At 37.1% G+C, this 18,892-nt stretch overlaps 1 protein-coding gene, 2 long non-coding RNA genes and 1 pseudogene across 5 annotated transcripts; all 4 read right to left on the bottom strand.

Annotated features, from left to right (window-relative positions):
- Window positions 1-1,256: 1,256 nt before the first annotated feature.
- On the bottom strand, window positions 1,257-2,002 carry LOC125477500. Its single transcript, XR_007258554.1, has 3 exons — window positions 1,845-2,002; window positions 1,582-1,744; window positions 1,257-1,482 (listed from the first exon to the last, which is right to left on the bottom strand). It is a non-coding gene; the product is annotated as an uncharacterized LOC125477500 (long non-coding RNA).
- A 541-nt stretch (window positions 2,003-2,543) lies between these two features.
- Window positions 2,544-5,003, bottom strand: LOC108866019. Its single transcript, XM_048584645.1, has 3 exons — window positions 4,295-5,003; window positions 3,767-4,081; window positions 2,544-3,418 (listed from the first exon to the last, which is right to left on the bottom strand). Exons 1-3 carry the CDS (start codon window positions 5,001-5,003, stop codon window positions 2,544-2,546), a joined length of 1,899 nt encoding a protein of 632 aa, XP_048440602.1.
- Window positions 5,004-7,504: 2,501 nt separating this feature from the next.
- Window positions 7,505-10,870, bottom strand: LOC108868671. Of its 3 annotated transcripts, XR_007258553.1 has the most exons (4): window positions 10,413-10,870; window positions 10,146-10,275; window positions 7,973-8,016; window positions 7,505-7,763 (listed from the first exon to the last, which is right to left on the bottom strand). It is a non-coding gene; the product is annotated as an uncharacterized LOC108868671 (long non-coding RNA). The 3 variants fall into 3 exon arrangements; XR_007258552.1 differs by lacking the exon at window positions 7,505-7,763 and having other exon boundaries at window positions 7,885-8,016; XR_001954852.2 differs by lacking the exons at window positions 7,505-7,763; window positions 7,973-8,016 and having other exon boundaries at window positions 9,922-10,275.
- Window positions 10,871-12,427: 1,557 nt separating this feature from the next.
- LOC125477499 lies at window positions 12,428-15,130 on the bottom strand (annotated as a pseudogene).
- Window positions 15,131-18,892: the final 3,762 nt, after the last annotated feature.

Here is an 18,892-nt window from a genome sequence, read left to right as displayed (position 1 = left end):
GCTACTCGCTTAACTTCGGAGTTCCCATGGAACCCAAAGCCAGTGAGCTCCCAAAAGGCCTCGTGTTAGGTAGGGATGAGAATATACATTTAAGGATCACTCCCCTGGTGATGTGGGATGTCACAATCCACAAACTGACACACCCCGACCGAAGTAAAGGCATGCTGGCCGTCACGTGAGCGTGACGTAGCCATGTGCGCTATGCGGAAGCGATATTTTATAAGAAAAGTACGACTAATTAAAACCAAATACGATAAGTTCTAATGAAAGTTTAAGTGTGATTACACAACCAGAGCACAATGTCTAAGTGCAGTCAAACATAAGATGTACATATTTAACAACACTCGACGATGATCCTACATGAGTGGTGGTTTGTCAGAACTTTCAGCTGGACACCTCGAGACTCACCGATATACGCTACCTAGAACCTGGATGGGCGCAAAACAAAGTTGAGTGGGTCAGCAAAACGAACGTATTCAAAACCTTCTTTTCTCTTTTAAATATACTAACCCCTCGCCGTAAAACAAGTATAGTTTCCCAGAACTAAAGTATATAATCATATACGTAATATATATCAAATCATGCTGAACAATATGAATGTATGTCATGCCAAATATCATAACTGAATGCTCAACATTTCTATGTGAATCTGAGGGAATAACATATAATCAATTCAACGCTCGGCTATAAACATGATTCATACTCTATCATCATAATCAACTCAGCCCTTGGCTGCATATATAGCTCATAATCATCTCATCTCACCATGTATATATATGTATAACCCGCACACAATCAATACCACCTCACGTGGTCTGCAATTCATCATCGTATATAACATAGTATGCTCTAGTGCTACAATCACGTGAAGCTGTGCGATAAATCGCGGGTCACCTACAAGTCGAACCCACATAAGTGGTCTATACGACAGGCTGTGCACCTAACTTGGATCCAGGGCGAGCATTCGGTGCGGAAGGTGAACATACATGTGAAGGCTATGCCCCTATCTCTGGGCGGGAGCACTTATATACATGTGCAAGTAAATGAGCTTTCAATCACATCTCAATCATATAATTCATCATATTCCAATCACATCTCAATCATATCACAATTATACCTCAATCGTATCACAATTGTATCTCAATCACATTTCATACGTATATCAACTGTATTTCAAATGTATATTATACGTATTTTATACGTATATAAAATGTATTTTAATCATATGTACTCACATGTAACTTACCTAGGCCTTCTCAGCACCATGCAACAATATACATAATTATAGTAATGCACATTCTAAAATATGATGCATACATGATAAGTTACTTAAATCGTATTTATTTTAAAATACGTTTTCTGGGAAATACGTCAAGTATACGTATATATATACTGAAAAATAACTGCCCACTCATTGATAAGTAGCTGGTTCGTAACCTCCTCGCCTAGATTGGTTACGTTCTTCGTCTGTATAATTTTCACCTATACAAAAATAATTATAAAACATCATTTAAACGCACATACACAAACATTCGTCAATAACTTTCTCATACGTTGCTCAATTTGGGTATGTGAATATACCACGGTGATCTACACGACGTCACGAACACGTGACAATTTTCAGAACTTGATTTGGGTCTCTCACGCGCCCTCACGCGCCACTTCTACGCGCTGCCCACGCACGCGTCTTCTTCCTCGCGTCGCCGGACTGGTTTCGCCGGAGGTGGGTGTTTTGCCGGAATTTCTGGGTAAACTTCAAATTGTCATAACTTCTTCATTTCTTAACCATTTTCGACGTACTTTATATCAAAATGAAGGTATTGACGATACGAACACATCCATACCTGCCTTGACCCCTAACTCGGCGTGGATTCACCAGAAAAAGCCCCGAAAGCTCCGGCCAAACTTTGAACTTGTCGTTCTCCGTGTTCTTACGTCCAAACACTTCCAACGAACTACTACAAGCCTCCTTAGGATCTCAAGAAGCTTCCTATAAGCTTGAAAAGTCTTAAAAATCAACCCATAAAAAGTTGATGAATAGTACCTAAACCGGAGTTCGTATTTTCGACGTGAAAACGTTATATTTCTTACCTGAAATTGGTATGGTTGAACTCGTATCGTTGAAACGAAGAAGATGGTGATTTTTGTTTCGTCGATCTATGAAGTTTTGATGAACTTGTTGTTTTGGCCGTGGGTTTTTGAGAGAGAATGAGAGCTTGAGCTTGACGGGAGAGATGAGAGTTGAGTGAGTTTGAAGGAGCTGAGGGAAAAAGAGAGTGAGGGACAGATGAGAGGAAATCACGGAAAAGAAAAAAAAAAAAAAGGTAAGGTTTCCTGTGCAATCCGTGTGTGCACAGTGAAACTTAATCATTCTTGATCATCATAAACGGCCGAAAACGTCTCTTTCATCCAACTTTAAAAAAAAATTTAGGGTAATTAAACACACTTCACACATATGAAAATGTTATTTTGGGACGGGTCGTTACAACTTACCCTCCTTATAGAAATTTCGTCCCCGAAATTTACATAATCAAAATACAACACTAATAGTCATAAAACAATCTCAGATACATCTCTCTCATCCGATCCTCTGTTTCCCAAGTAGTCTCTTCCACCGAGTGGTTCCTCCACAATACTTTTACCAACTGCACCGTCTTATTTCTCAGAACTTTCTCTTTCCAATCCAAGATAGTCACTGGTTCTTCATCATAAGTCAAATCCGGGCTAATCTCCAAAGGTTGAATTGGAATTACATGCAATGGATCTGCAATGTAATGACGAAGCATCGAAACATGAAATACATTATGCACTTTAGACAGTTCTGAAGGCAACTCAAGCCTGTATGCAACTTCACCAACTCGCTCGGTGATTTGATAAGGTCCGATATACCTAGGACTTAGCTTACCCTTTTTCCCGAACCTTACAACTCCCTTCCAAGGCGATAGCTTCAAGAATACCCAATTATTAACTTCATACACTCGATCAGTAGCATGCATGTCCGCTAAACTCTTCTGCCGATCTTGGGCCGCTTTCAAGTTAGACTTAATCACTTGGACATTCTGAGTAGTCTCCTCCACTATCTCAGGGCCCACCAAAACTCTTTCCCCGACCTCTGACCAACACAGAGGAGTACGACACGACTTTCCATATAGAGCTTCAAACGGTGCCATCCCGATGCTGGAATGGTAACTGTTATTATAAGCAAACTCCATTAAATCCAACTTTGCATGCCAATCATCGCTAAACTGCATTACAGAAGATCTTAACATATCTTCCAAAGTCTGTATGGTCCTCTCAGACTGACCATTTGTCTGGGGATGATATGTCGTACTATAAAGCAATCTCGTACCAAGAGCTTCCTGAAAAGCTGTCCAAAACTTAGAAGTGAATCTAGGATCTCGATCCGAAACAATACTCACTGGAACCCCATGATACTTCACAATCTTAGTGATAAACAGCTCAGCCAATTTATTCAGAGAATACTTTTCTCTCACTGGAATAAAGTGCGCTGACTTAGTAAGTCGGTCTACAATCACCCAAACGCCATCATAACCGTTTCGTGTACGAGGAAGCTTGTACACAAAATCCATAGTGATGTTTTCCCATTTCCACTGTGGAACGGGAAGCGGTTGCATCAAACCAAACGGTTTCTTCCTTTCAGCTTTGACCTGCTGACAAACTGCACACCTACTGACATACTCTGCAATTTCTCTTTTCATACCTGGCCAATAGTAAAATGGTCTAATGGTATGATACATCTTAGTGCCTCCTGGATGCATTGCATATGCTGAAATATGCGCTTCATCAAGAATCTCTTTCTTCAAATCCGCATTATTTGGCACGTACATCCGCTTATCCTGCATAAGCATGCCATCAGATTCACGAACATTGAGATCTTTCTTCTTTCCTTGAGAAACTGCAAGGATTAAACTCTGAACTTCTTTGTCACTTCCTTGAGCTTCAAGTATACGATCCATCAAAATAGGCCTAACTTGGAAACTAGCAAGTAAGGCTTCTTCTCGTCCTACCACCATTTCCTCTTGTTCCTCCAATCCCAATTCCACTCCAGTGGACCTCAAATCTGCAAGAAGAGGAACACGAGAAGCATACAAAGCGTTAACCCGACCTTGGGATTTCCTACTCAAAGCATCAGCCACCACATTAGCACGACCAGGATGATACTCAATCGTGCAATCATAATCGCTAAGCAACTCTAACCACCTTCGTTGCCTAAGATTAAGCTCTGTCTACGTGAAAATGTACTGAAGACTCTTGTGATCCGTAAAGATCTTACACTTTTCTCCATAAAGATAGTGTCTCCAAATCTTCAAGGCAAATATAATGGCTGCTAATTCCAAATCATGAGTAGGGTAATTCTTTTCATGAGGCTTTAACTGACGTGAAGCATAAGCAATCACTCTACTATGCTGCATTAACACACATCCCAGGCCATTCAACGAAGCATCGCTGTAAATCTCGAAATTACCACCGTCGTCAGGAAGTGCCAAAACAGGTGCATGAGTGAGACAATGCTTAAGTTGCTGAAAACTCTGCTCACACTTACTATCCCACTCAAACTTGACTTCCTTTCTAGTCAACTTGGTAAGTGGTAAAGCGATAACTGAGAAATTCTTAACAAACCATCGATAGTAACTTGCTAAGCCAAGGAAACTTCGTACCTCGGTGACTGTTCGTGGCTGTTCCCAATTCTCCACAGCTGCTATCTTCTGAGGGTCTACCAGAATACCCTGAGCTGATATGACATGTCCCAAGAATGCCACTTCATTTAACCAAAATTGGCACTTGCTAAACTTAGCATACAAACGATGTTCTCTTAATTTCTCCAACACCAGAGTAAGATGTTGAATATGATCTGCTTCCGACTTGGAATACACTAGAATGTCATCGATAAAAACAATGACAAATCTATCCAAGTATTTCTGGAATACTTTATTCATCAAACCCATAAAAGCTGCTGGTGCATTCGTCAATCCAAACGGCATCACCAGGAACTCATAATGACCATAACGAGTTCTAAAAGCCGTTTTGTAAACATCGTCACTCTTAATCTTCAACTGATAGTAACCCGAAATCTTTATTAAAGTTGGATGAAAGAGACGTTTTCGGCCGTTTATGATGATTAAGAATGATTAAGTTTCACTGTGCACACACGGATTGCACAGGAAACCTTACCTTTTTTTTTTTTCTTTTCTTTTCCGTGATTTCCTCTCATTTGTGACTCACTCTCTCTTTTTCCCTCAGCTCCTTCAAACTCACTCAACTCTCATCTCTCCCGTCCAGCTCAAGCTCTCATTCTCTTTCTCTCTCAAAAACCCACGGCCAAAACAACAAGTTCATCAAAACTTCACAGATCGATGAAACAAAAATTACCATCTTCTTCGTTTCGACGATACGAGTCCAACCATACCAATTTCAGGTAAGAACTATAACGTTTTCACGTCGAAAATACGAACTCTAGTTTAGGTACTATTCATCAACTTTTTATTGGTTGATTTTTAAGACTTTTCAAGCTTATAGGAAGCTTCTTGAGGTCCTAATAAGGCTTGGAGTAGTTCGTTGGAAGTGTTTGGACGTAAGAACACGGAGAACGACAAGTTCAAAGTTTGGCCAGAGCTTTCGGGGCTTTTTCTGGTGAATCCAAGCCGAGTTAGGGGTCAAGGCAGGTATGGATGTGTTCGTCTCGTCAATACCTTCATTTTGATATAAAGTACGTCGAAAATGGTTAAGAAATGAAGAAGTTATGACACTTTGAAGTTTACCCAGAAATTCCGGCAAAACACCCACCTCCGGCGAAACCAGTCCGGCGACTCGAGGAAGAAGACGCGCGCGTGGGCAGCGCGTAGAAGTGGCTCGTGAGGGCGCGTGAGAGACCCAAATCAAGTTCCGAAAATTGTCACGTGTTCGTGATGTCGTGTAGATCACCGTGGTATATTCACATACCCAAATTGAGCAACGTATGAGAAAGTTATTGACGAATGTTTGTGTATGTGCGTTTAAATGATGTTTTATAATTATTTTTGTATAGGTGAAAATTATACAGACGAAGAACGTAACCAATCTAGGCGAGGAGGTTACGAACCGGCTACTTATCAATGAGTGGGCAGTTATTTTTCAGTATATATATACGTATACTTGACGTATTTCCCAGAAAACGTATTTTAAAAGAAATACGATTTAAGTAACTTATCATGTATGCATCATATTTTAGAATGTGCATTACTATAATTATGTATATTGTTGCATTGTGCTGAGAAGGCCCAGGTAAGTTACATGTGAGTACATATGATTAAAATACATTTTATATACGTATAAAGTACGTATAATATACATTTGAAATACGTATAAAATATGTATAATATACATTTGAAATACGTACGAAATACAGTTGATATACGTATGAAATGTGATTGAGATATGTTTGAGATACAATTGTGATACGATTGAGTTATGATTGAGGTATAATTGTGATATGATTGAGATGTGATTGGAATATGATGAATTATACGATTGAGATATGATGGAGATATGATGAATTATATGATTGGGATGTAATTGAAAGCTCATTTACTTGCACATGTATATAAGTGCTCCCGCCTAGAGATAGGGGCATAGCCTTCACGTGTATGTTCATCTCCCGCACCGCATGCTCGCCTTGGATCCAAGTTAGGTGCACAGCCTGTCGTATAGACCACTTATGTGGGTTCGACTTGTAGGTGACCCGCGATTTATCGCACAGCTTCACGTGATTGTAGCATTAGAGCATACTATGTTATATACGATGATGAATTGCAAACCACGTGAGGTGGTATTGATTGTGTGCAGGTTATACATATATATACATGATGAGATGAGATAATTATGAGCTATATATGCAGCCAAAGGCTGAGTTGATTATGATGATAGAGTATGAATTATGTTTATGGCCGAGCGTTGAATTGATTATATGTTATTCCCTCAGATTCACATAGAAATGTTGAGCATTCAGTTATGATATTTGGCATGACAATTTGGTATCAGAGCCTAACCCTGACCGCGTGTGTGCCGACAAGGACGTCGGACCCCTAAGGGGGGTGGATTGTGACATCCCACGTCGCCCAGGGGAGTGATCCTTAAATGTATATTCTCATCCCTACCTAGCACGAGGCCTTTTGGGAGCTCACTGGCTTCGGGTTTCGTAGGAACTCCGAAGTTAAGCGAGAAGGGGGCTAGACCAATCTCATGATGGGTGACCCACTGGGAAGTTGCTCGTGAGTTCCCAAAAACAAAACCGTGAGGGAATGGTAAGCCCAAAGCGGACAATATCGTGCTACGGTGGTGGAGCGGGCCCGGGAAGTGGTCTGCCCCGGGCGGGGATGTGACATGCAAAATGTGATTCAATCAGTTTATTAAATATTATTTTCTCTATTCTTAATGTAAATTTTATAAAGACCGATTTTATTACGTGGATTCAGCTGCTTTAATTGGTTTATGATGGGTTTCTTCTAGCATGATCATAAATTATTCATTTACTTTGTCAATTTACGCATATAAATACATTTAAAATGTGTAAGTCACGCATAACACGCTGTGATTCAAAAAATGTTTTCTGCACGCGCTCACGCAAGTGCATGAAGGCTAGTGTAATGTTATGTGGTCTAATGGTTGAAAACTGAGAACTTACTTGAGTTGATAGTTGAGATAATGTTTTTAAAAGCAGTAAAAGTTTACTTTGATTGAGTTGGTTGTGAAGAGGTATTTCCTTTCTGCACAAAAGAGTTTCAGATCTATGTTAAGATTATTAGGATACCTTAGATTTAGAGTATTTGAGAATTGTATTTAAAGCATGTGTAAACCTAATAAGCATACCTTGATAAAGGCGAAAAATGCTAGAATAGAAAACAAACAGATTTCCAAACCAATTGATTGTGTAAGAGCATTTGAGAGAGTATAGTTACATATTGAATACGCTGACCTGTGGGATTGAAAGAAGACTGCAATATCTTGAAATAAAAGTAACTGCAAAGGAAGGTAACAGATTGCATTGTTGAATCGAACTAAAAACATAGTAATGTCATTATATCTCCCTTCTCAGAATTACATATAACAATTTACATGTTTCTCTCTAAATAGTAGAATTCAATTAAATAGTTTCAATAAGAACAACTGAAATCATCTAAATGGTAATATTGTTAATTACCAGTCAATTTTCTAGCATTTCTTATGAGATGTAAATTATATAAAAGAAATTCCGATGTAGCTTCCGCGATTCGCATGAGGAAAATGAGCTGATTAAAGATAGAACAACCCTAAATGGTTATGAAAATAAGAGCTTTAAAAGACAGACACTATCGGTTGATTTCTATTGTCAAAAATTCTTTCTTATCTTCGTAAAGGAGCTTTTCCTCAATTATCCCTTAGGATTTCCCAATGCCAAATGAGTATTGTTCTTTAATAATTATTTAATCAATTTTTCTTTTTTTACTGCGCTTTGTGTCTTTGGTTTTAGTTAGCTTACGGTCTTATGGAGATAAGCCTAACCAATACTTAATTCTTCTGAAAATGGAAACAATAGTAAAGCCTAACATGATTGAATATAATCGAAAGGCAATAAAGCTTCAGCCTAATTCTATCAGCTAAAAGGAAGGAACACGAAATTTTACACACAAAGTTCCAAGGGGTTTGACAAAGAAATCCCAAAACGGAAAGTATAATTTGAAAACTGTGTATGGATGGTCGACTGTGTTCAAATGTCTGAATATAGTATATCTACCAAATTGGAAATACCAACTTGCAAAAAAAAATGAAGCTAATTCTTTCATAATAACAAATTGTTGATGAAAATAATGTGAACAAATGTATAATAAAGTACAAATAGAAAAACAATGCTTACCCATGTCGACATATGGATTGCTTGGAAAGAATGTTACATGCAATGTGGTTTGGTTTGTGATAAGAAGGGTAACTATTTAGAAAGCAGCATCATTGATCCTTGCTAGTTTTCCTACATGATCTAAGAATATGATTAAATAAATAGATATGGGAATGGAAGACAAACAATTAGTTAGAAAACAAATTGGTTAATGATTCTAAATAACTGAATTACAATAAATAGTTTTAGTTATGGGCTTTATGATCCATACCAAACACTGTTTTTGGTATAATTATTTATCCTTGTTCTATAGATATAAATAAATTATTGTAATATGTAATAATTAGAATTTTCATTCTAATTTTAATTTTTTATCTTCTTAAAATAAAATTTTACCCTTGCCAGAAAAAATAATTGTTACAAAATTAGATCTCTTTTAAGTGTTATAGAAACTTACCACAACATTGTCAAAAAACAATATAAGACCATAAGCTTCATCCGGTTTAATGGCACATCGTATTCACTTAAGAATATCTTATTACAGTTTGTCCATCCTAGCCTTCTGATACCTTAGGGAAAACACTTTCTCATTGGGAAAGAAGTCAATCTGTAGAGTAATCACAATGGATGTTCAACAGAAAACAATTCATCATAAAAACTAATCTCTCAGCTATAGCTTCACATGCAGTAACTGATTACTGATCCTATTTGCAAACAATCGGAAAGCTTCACCTGTCGATACTTGTCTATAGTAAACATGTTGGTTTCTTTAATTTTATATTTTGCTCAGTCGACCTCATCATCTAAATAAAAAAACAAAGTGCTTGATGGAGCTTGCTTAATATATAATCTGCAAAGCATGATACCATCAAATCATCAGAACAAACTAATAATGCTCACTGACTTTTAATACAGAAATTTAATTTTGTTCAATCTTAAAATTCACCATTTGAAGCTTTGATTGAGACTAATGATCGAACTGCTTCTTCATAAAAGCTAGCAGCAAGCTTTGTATTCGATTTATGCAATAGATTTCCAACAGTATCAAATTGTTGCAAAGCTACTCAAACTATAAATAATCAGAAAAAATGGATTTGCACAGATTCAACCTTCACAATATACAAAATTCAACCTCCACAATATACAAAGAGTAAATGAACAAACTGAAACACAGGGCTTGAAAAAGATGAGAAGATTGGAGAGCGACCAACACAGGGCTTGAAAGAAAATGAACAAACTGAAACACAGTAACATGTACTGGATAATGAAGACTCACCCCAAATTGCTATGAAGGTCTGCCGCACACGTGAGGACACGTTCACAAAGCCTTTCAAAGGCTGAGATTCAACTTTCAAATACGAAGACTTTAAGCCACAATTGTTCTTTCTTAACTTTATCTACTTCTGCTATATAACCGGAAAAAGAAAAATTAATTTAATTATAGTTAACTAATCTGGCTTAAGATTAATCAAAAAGCTTGGAAATTTCAGACCACCTCAGGCTGCAAGTAGAATCAAAACAATGGAATTTCAAAACCACTCACCTTAAACACAGAGGTCTTCGCAGGCTTCAAAGGAAAGTCACAAATTCGAAAAACCCGATCCTCTGAAATCGAAAACAAAACCAAATTAACCATCATCACCTAGAATCCGAAGCTATAAACAAAATTCCCAAAATCACAACCAAAAAATTTGAACAAAAAACCCATTTAAAATCCAAATTTAAACTCCCAAGCACATAACATTCAAAGCAGACAATTTCCCAAATCAAATCGGCAACAGGAGAAGCGATCTTTTATGCGCTTCAAATTTTCTTCAAATCGAGACCAAATTCGCTATTTTTCAGCAAGAGAGCGTTGCCGTTTGTAACCCCCAACGAAAAGATCTAAACAAATTTGACTAACTTAAGCGTTTTCTGGAAGAAAGCAAGACACATAAAGAAGTGGAGATCGGAGAGCAAGGCAAAGAGAGGTTTGAGAGAAACAAAAAGGTTTCTGAGAGAGAGACAGAAACGTTGTGGTCCGCGAAGAACACGCATGGCAAAGGAGGGCAAATCCGCCCTTTAACTGTGCAGCAAAGTGAAAAAACGCCAGGGAAAGGAATAAACCAAACCGATGCTATTTTTGCCATTTTACCGTCCGTGAACAGTACCTGAGTTTGGATTTTAGTATAGAAATAATGTATCTAATGTATATCAAATATATATTATTGTATTATTATTTTATATAAATTTAAAATTTTAAGTTTTATTTATTTATTTTTATAGTATACTACAAGCAAAGAGTGAGATAGAAAATTATAAAACACGTTAAAAATAAAATATCAAGTAATTTAAAAATGCTAAATATATTGAAAAAATTATATTAATTAATTTAAAAGTACAAATGATGTGAAAAAATAGGCAAACGCTCGTGATCGGCCCTCTACGCTTTGAGAATTAGTACATTGCCATTTGAAATTTTAGAAACATACAAACCCTCATGAATAGTATATTTAAGGGAATTCAAAATAAATAAAATTCATGATCATTAATATATAAGTTTGAAAAATGTGAAAGCATATATAAACGTTTGTGATTTTATCCTCAACCTTGAAATGCAACTCCCTTCATTTTGCATATCCTTGAACATTTAGTATTTTGTAGTAATGTACTAATATTTTTTCATTAGACTCTTATTTTGGGGTATGTAATACTTGAAAGATAAATGTTTTTTTTTTAATGTTTTAAAGTAATATTTATGCGACAAAGTAATATGCATATACTAATTTAGTATTATGCTTTTCATTTTTTTTGTGAAATTATATTTTTCATGTTCATTATTTATTGATTTAAAATATATTTTCTTTAACGGGTAACGGATCAGGTTATATTACCTGATAATATTAAGGGGTCAATTTTGGATCGAGTAATATTACCTGTTTATTTTTAATGGGTGTTACACATCACGACTCGTTAAAATATCTGGTATGCCACGAAAACAACACAAAAACAAAAAACATGATACGAATATCAGGTATACTCGAAGCTCATAGAGTGTAGTCCGACAAGCTAGACTTAGGCATATTAAATAGAAAAGTATTTAGCTTGAAGACTGGTGAAAAGCTTTACGGAATAGTGAGTACAAAGTCCTTGATCGCCTTGTAAAGAAGGATGCTCGATAACTTTTTGTAAGATGATCTGACTTATTTGAGGGGAGACCAAGAAAAAGATAGAAAATCATTTTCTAAGGTTTACTTGTGTGATCACAACCAATGTCATGACTCATGCTTAGGTGTTTATGTTAAAGTACATGCAGGTTATATCATGCGAAATTCTGTTCTCGTAAACACATGTACCGTATTTTCTTATATCTATAATTCTTATCATATGACGAGTCAAAATAGCGGAGTAAAGAAACAGAACACCAGATAAATAAAGGTACCGCCAAGGTTTTGTCTTGGGCTAAAAGACAAGCATTAAACTTTTAGTTCATCTCCTCAACATGGATTGTACCCAAAACAATTGTTACTCCAAAATACTCATCGAGTAACGTATTATCCGAATGTGTGCTCCAACATTTTAACCACAAGAGCTCAACTCTTCAATTAAAGCATTCAAATCAGAATGCGATGATCCTCCTTTCTCAATAGCCCTTTTTGCATGCTTTGAAAGTTCCCTAGCTCTACTTCTCATTTCCTCTACTTCCTCACCCACCATAATCCTCCTCACAGCTTTCTCAACGGCTTCCTTCTTCATGTTATCCCCCAAAACCCTAACCCATTTCTGAGTGCCAACTCCAACACCAATCTTCAGCACTTGAGTCACCAGCTTCTTGTTGTAAAATTGCTCTGCTGACACCAGCCACGTCACCATCGGCAGCCCGTCCGTAATCCCTTCCAACGCCGAGTTCCACCCACAGTGAGTCACAAACCTGCCAATAACCCCATGATCAAGAATCAGAACCTGCGGGGCCCATGTTTTGTTCATTTAAGTGCAAATATAAGGATAGTATAATGGCACAAGTAAGGGTGTCGAACCACAGGGACTGATTAGACCTCTACAAATTACTAGCTTTATGTGAACCCTAACTAAACAATGAAACTAACAAATTGAGTTTTGATTTTGATTTGAGAAGTAAAGTAACTTAAGATGCAAGAGAATGTAAATATGAATAATAGAATGATTCAAAAACAATGGAAATGGAACTAGGGATACCAATTTCACCATTACAAGTCAATTCCATGAAAATTAAGTCAAATGTATTCAACTCTCCAATCTCCAACTAGGGTTCATTTTACTTATTTATGATCATCCATTTGATGTGTGGTTATGATCAAGTACTAATATGCAACCTATTTGTGATGTTCAACTTAGATTAGTAAGTAAGAATCCATTAAGATCAAGAAAACTTCAAAGAACCAAAGAAATCACATGGCAGGATGTATGCATAACAGTTTCTTCATTCATTCACATGTCCACCAAGATTAAGCATGATGTGTACTATAAACTTGATTAAATAATTCATAAGCAGCCCTAATGGTGATCAAACATTAAGATTAACAAACAAATTATACTATAAAATCAGTGAATGAAACAAGAACACATATTGGTAATTTGAATACTTTAACTTAATAACATAGAGTAGGTTTGCAAGGCTACATCGAAATCCCCAGCTATGAACTTAATTACACAACATGATTACAGAATATATAACCTCATTGAAGCAATTATGATGTTGAAATTCTCCAAGAACAGTGCGGTTGTGTGGTTTCTTTGGTGGCTGCGGATGGTGAATGGAGAAAGGATTTTGTTTCTGGAAGAAAAGCCAAAGAAAGATAAGAAAGAGAGTTATGGCTGTCCCCAAGGGGAAGCTTATGTAAAAGTGGTTGGAACTTTCAGTTTTATAAGGTTAAAGAGGCTGTTACAGATTGCCAATACATCCTAGTAATTGGGCATTTAATTCCAACGTTTTTTTGTTGTTATTGGTCTTATAAACAGCCATATTCATCACCATATTCAGTTTCCACTTTTAATTCTTTGTCTACATTAGTATCCTTATTCAATTTTCCACTTTTAGCACCATTTTGCCTTATTTGTCCTCAACTGAGCTCCAAAATACGATTAGCTACACACTAACACAAAAGAGGGTAAAATGCAACTATTTTAACTAAAAAAAATATCATAAAGGGACTAGGAATGGATGGTATAAATGTATGAAATATATAAGTTATCAGCCCACCCTCTTACTATTAGTCTTTTCCCTTCCATCATATCCTTAAACCCTTCTGGCAACTAGTCCTCTTTCTCCACGTCATCATCTTGTCCTCTCCTCACAACCCAAATGAAGTCCTACCCAGAAGCGTCAAGCCCCATTGCAATCTCCTTAAGCTGAGAGGCATTGAATTTAGCCACGGTTCCAAAACATACATAAACAACTGAATTGGGTTCTTTTGAATCAAGTCACTTCAATCAATTGTGCTCGTTGATAGAAGCTACTTTTCCTCTAAGTCCTTTTTTTTTCATTTCTTCCATTGCATATCGAAACAAGGCCTATATGCCAAGCCTTCCTCCCCAAAACGTTTATGTAATAATCAGCATAAACCGTTTCGAGCTCATAGAAACTGTTCACAGCAATTCCATAGCTCGTTTGCTCAGATTCCTTAGCCCATTTGAGTAACCGGATCAAATCGTTTTCCATATTTTCCTTGATAAAATCAGGCACTTAGGTTGTTGTCATCGTAATCCCACTAGGAAAATCTGGAATCACGAAAGGTTCGGAATCCAATGAAGTATTCTTGAAAGGCTCATACTCTCTAACACCGCCAAGGCAAGGAAACTAGTACCATGAAAAACCAGCCTCGGAATATCGAACTTCGTAGCAGCATCTGTTGCCCAAGGAAAAAAAATGTCTGCCACAAGGTAACTAGGGTTTTCTTCAATCATAAGTTGCTCAAGCGGTTCTTGGAGAAAGCTTGTTGCTTTGAAGAAGCTGCTGGCTAATTCTGGTGAGGGGAGTAGGTCAAGATTCTCACACCCTTCTGGCAAACCGGCTTTTATAGAAGGAAACTTAATGGTTTTGATTTCAACTGGGACACTGTTGGTACAGAATTTGCTCGATTAGGTGGCTTTGGAGAATGTTAAGACGCTTAGAGGAGTGGTGACTATGGTGGTTTTTACTTCGTGGGATGCAAAAAGCTTGGCCATATTGGAAATCAGTATCATGTGGTTGTGAGCCATAAAAGAGAACAAGAAGATGTGGAACTCACGATTTTCACTACCCATAGGATTTAGAAACGAAGATTGGGAAGTAAAGGTACTAGGGTAATAGAAAATCTGTGGTGGTATCTTATGTTTGTTTGTGATAGATGAAAGGTCATATATATATCGAAGTGGAAAGTGATCATCTCCAACCAAGGTCACCGGATCAAATGATCCAAACTTTCAAATTTCATCCCACGGTTTATCTGTTTTGATATCTTAGAAGTTATAACAATTTTTAGCTGTTGGATGAAATTTCAAAAAACCCTAATCACTTAATCCAGTGATCTTGATAGTAAAGATCCGGAAAGAATTTCTTTCCTATAGAAGTGCATAGACTCTGATGATTTTGATTCTTCCAATGGTTGACAAAAGGGGAAAAGTTTGTCGCTCCCAATTGCATATGTCATTCGATAGGTCACGTACAACATCGATTGGTTCATAAGGCCATCTTCAATTGAAGGGTCCAGAGGGCCGAAAATAGCCCGAAAATCGTCTCCAACCGATGGCCCGGCTAGAGGGCTGGTGAAATCTGAGACGGCCCCACGGAATCTGAAAGGGCCAAAGGACATACAGCCAGCCAGCCAACCCTAGGCTGGCCAGAAAAAACATTAATCTTGTCAGTTATAACCGACATGAATGCTTAAAAAGAAATTTGAATCCAACAGCTAGTTGGCGCCAGTTACCGTTGGATTCAATTTTTTTTTTTTATTTATGTTTTTTGGCCCTTTTTTTTTTTTTTTTTTTTAAATTCTCAAAAATTCTAATTTTTTTTCCCTATAAACACCTAAACCATTCATTCACCATTCCTTACAAAATTTTCACCCACACCATTGCAATTCTCATATTTTCTTTCCTCTTTCAAAAATCTGTCCTTTAAATTTTTTAATAATTTTCAAATGGCCTCGTCTACAATGAAAGGTAGGGCTTGGACCCGAAAAGAAGATGAAGCTCTTTGCAAGGCTTATAGATGGGTGTCGAAAGATAGTGTGAGGGGGAATTGTTAAACAAATGACGGCGTTCGGACTCGTGTGTCCAAAAAATACTTAGAGTTCTATGAAGGCACCACTCCAGTGAATATTTGAAACCACGAGAGTTGTTCTTCAAGATGGAAGAAACATCTTCAACCTAGTTTGAAGAAATGGCATCAAGCATTGTTAGTGACATGAAATCGACGCTAATTACTACGATGAAGTAAGTGTTTTCACAATTTATTTTAAATATTTAATTATTTTACATTTAATTTCAAAAATTAATTTCCTTTAATTTTTTTTCTAGGTACGCCAAGCGGAGGAATTGTATATGGAGAGCAGCTCGAAACTCTTTCAGTTTAACAGTTGTTGGGAAATTTGTAAAGGGTGGGTGTTATTTGAAGATCCACCACATAGAGGTCCTACGCTAGTGTTTGGAACTGCATCATCAGCTGCAGATATGAAGATAGATCTCCGGCCATTCAACAAACAAGGGTAGAAAATCCTTCTTCGGGTGAAGGTTCCATACCTAGGGCTATGGGACGAAATAAGGCGCGAATGTTGAAGGAAAAGGGCAAGGCAAATGATGATTACGCCGCTCAACATGAAGTGGCGGCCTCATTGTGATTAATGGCGGAGTAAAATGCCCTTGAGGTGAAGAAAGGAAAGGTAGGCATGAAGAACGGGTCAAACAAATACAAGAAGAGATGGATGATAAGAATATGGAAAGGAACACTTCGAATTACACTCCAATGAGTAAGGCTGATGTGAGATTTACTTGACACTCAAATTAAACCCTCGTTTGACAATTGTAGTAGAATGGATAAGTGAGGGATCGTTCTAGACCGGGGATTAGGAGGGCTTGCTAAAACCTTCTAAATTGACTTAAAAATATAAAAACACAATATAAAACACTATTTAATGCTCGAAGAAAGCAAAACTAAAAATAAGAAAGATTAAGACTAAGACTTCAACGAAATAGGGGGGAATTGGATTTGGACGAATTTAAACTAAAATGAATACTTGGAAACAAAACAAATTGTAAATATGGATTTGACGGAAATGAATGAATGGGAAGCTAGCTAAGGGTTCTTTCTCTACACATGATATTTATGCATATGAATCAATTTCCAGTTATTCCTTCTTTGAATTATGAACGACAATGCCCCAAATTAACCGTGACATCACTAGTTAACCCTCAGATTTTCCTTATATTATTGGATTGGATGGCATCATTCGACAACCCAAAACATTCTCAAAAGTTCCCTACATGTCATCATAATAGAGATACAATCGAAGATCATTAAGAATAATGAAAACCATAAGCATTGACAAAGCATTTGCAACTATGACATCATGTTACTCATGCTAAGAATTAAACTTAACGCGATCGTGACAAGCGACCTTCACTACTTTCAAGTATAAGTTAGTAACGATTATGTGAAACCTTCTTAAACTTTAGCCACATATTCATGCATGCTAATTAAGTGTCGACCCTCAATCAACAAACACAAATAAGTTAATCATCAAATAGTTAAGCCAATTGCATTCACGAATCAAGAGTTCATAACCGGAATTCATCAATTCATATCACATAAATAAACATGGTATTGAAATCACCCCTAGCCAAAAAGGGTTTAGTTCCTCATAACTTTGAAATCAAAGAAACACCTAAACATTCCAACAACTCAAACTTGAATTGTATGAACGTTTAGGCACTCTTCTCTTCCATTCCTCATATTACAAAACAAAGAGAATTGAATTTAAACATTGAAATCAAAGAAACGCGTAAACATTCCAACAACTCAAACGTGAATTGTATGAACGTTTAGACCCTCTTCTCTTCGTCTTCGTTGTAGCACAAGGACTAAGGGATGTTGTTGGTGTGTTGAATGGATTGGGGGATTATGGAAATGGAAGAAATGAGGAGAAAGGGAAGGGAATGGTGCAGAAAATGGAGAAACTCACGGCTAGGGAGAAGATGGAATGGAAGTGTTTGTGGTGTGTTGTGTATGAAATGAGATGTGTTTGAATGATGGGAATGCAAGGGCTTTTATAGGAGAATGAAGGTATAAATGGCTGTTTGTTTAAGCATGCAAGTGGCTAATTAATGATCGACAAATAGCTAGGAAAACATGTGAAAGCTGGAATTGCATGTGAAGGTGTTGGAATGTGAATGAAGTGGTGAAGGGGATACACGGCATTGAGAAGCTTTCTTGCTCATTTTCTGAATGCAATGATGAAGAGTTTAATAATTAATGCATGTAGGTGGCTGAAATGATGAAGAATGAGTGGTGGAAATGAAAGGGAAAGCTAGAATTTCAAAGGGGGAACCACGGCATGGACTAGTGTAATGGTGCTGAAAATGCATGTTTGTGCATGTGATTTGAAGTGATTATTGTTTGGAAATGAATGTGAAGGCATGTGAAAGCTGGAAATGCATGTGAAGATGTTGGAAATGGAATGAAACTCACGGCAATAGTGTAATGGTGCATGTGTTGGCTGTTTTGTTTGTTGGTTAAAGCTTGTGTTTGCATGTGAATGTTGTTTGTGTGAAGTGTGTGTGAATGCATGTGGAATAAAGAGTGAATGCATGTGTTGAATGATTTCTTGGTGAGGGAATGCATGTGCAAATGCATGTGGAATGTGGCTGAAAATGAAAGGAAGAGTGCAATGGAATGTGCACGGCAATAATGTGTGTTTGTGCATGTGGGTGAATGTGCATGTGTTTTAGGTTGTAATGTGTAGATAATTATGAGTATGATAAATGATAAGTGTATGATATGTTGAGTGATATGTTGAGTGGTAAGTGAAT

The sequence above is a fragment of a genome, unplaced genomic scaffold (assembly GCF_019419815.1).
Source record: "Pyrus x bretschneideri cultivar Hongxiangsu unplaced genomic scaffold, Pyrus_bretschneideri_v1 Contig215, whole genome shotgun sequence".
Classification (NCBI taxonomy): domain Eukaryota; kingdom Viridiplantae; phylum Streptophyta; class Magnoliopsida; order Rosales; family Rosaceae; genus Pyrus; species Pyrus x bretschneideri.
This window is presented reverse-complemented; position numbering and strand designations above follow the sequence as displayed.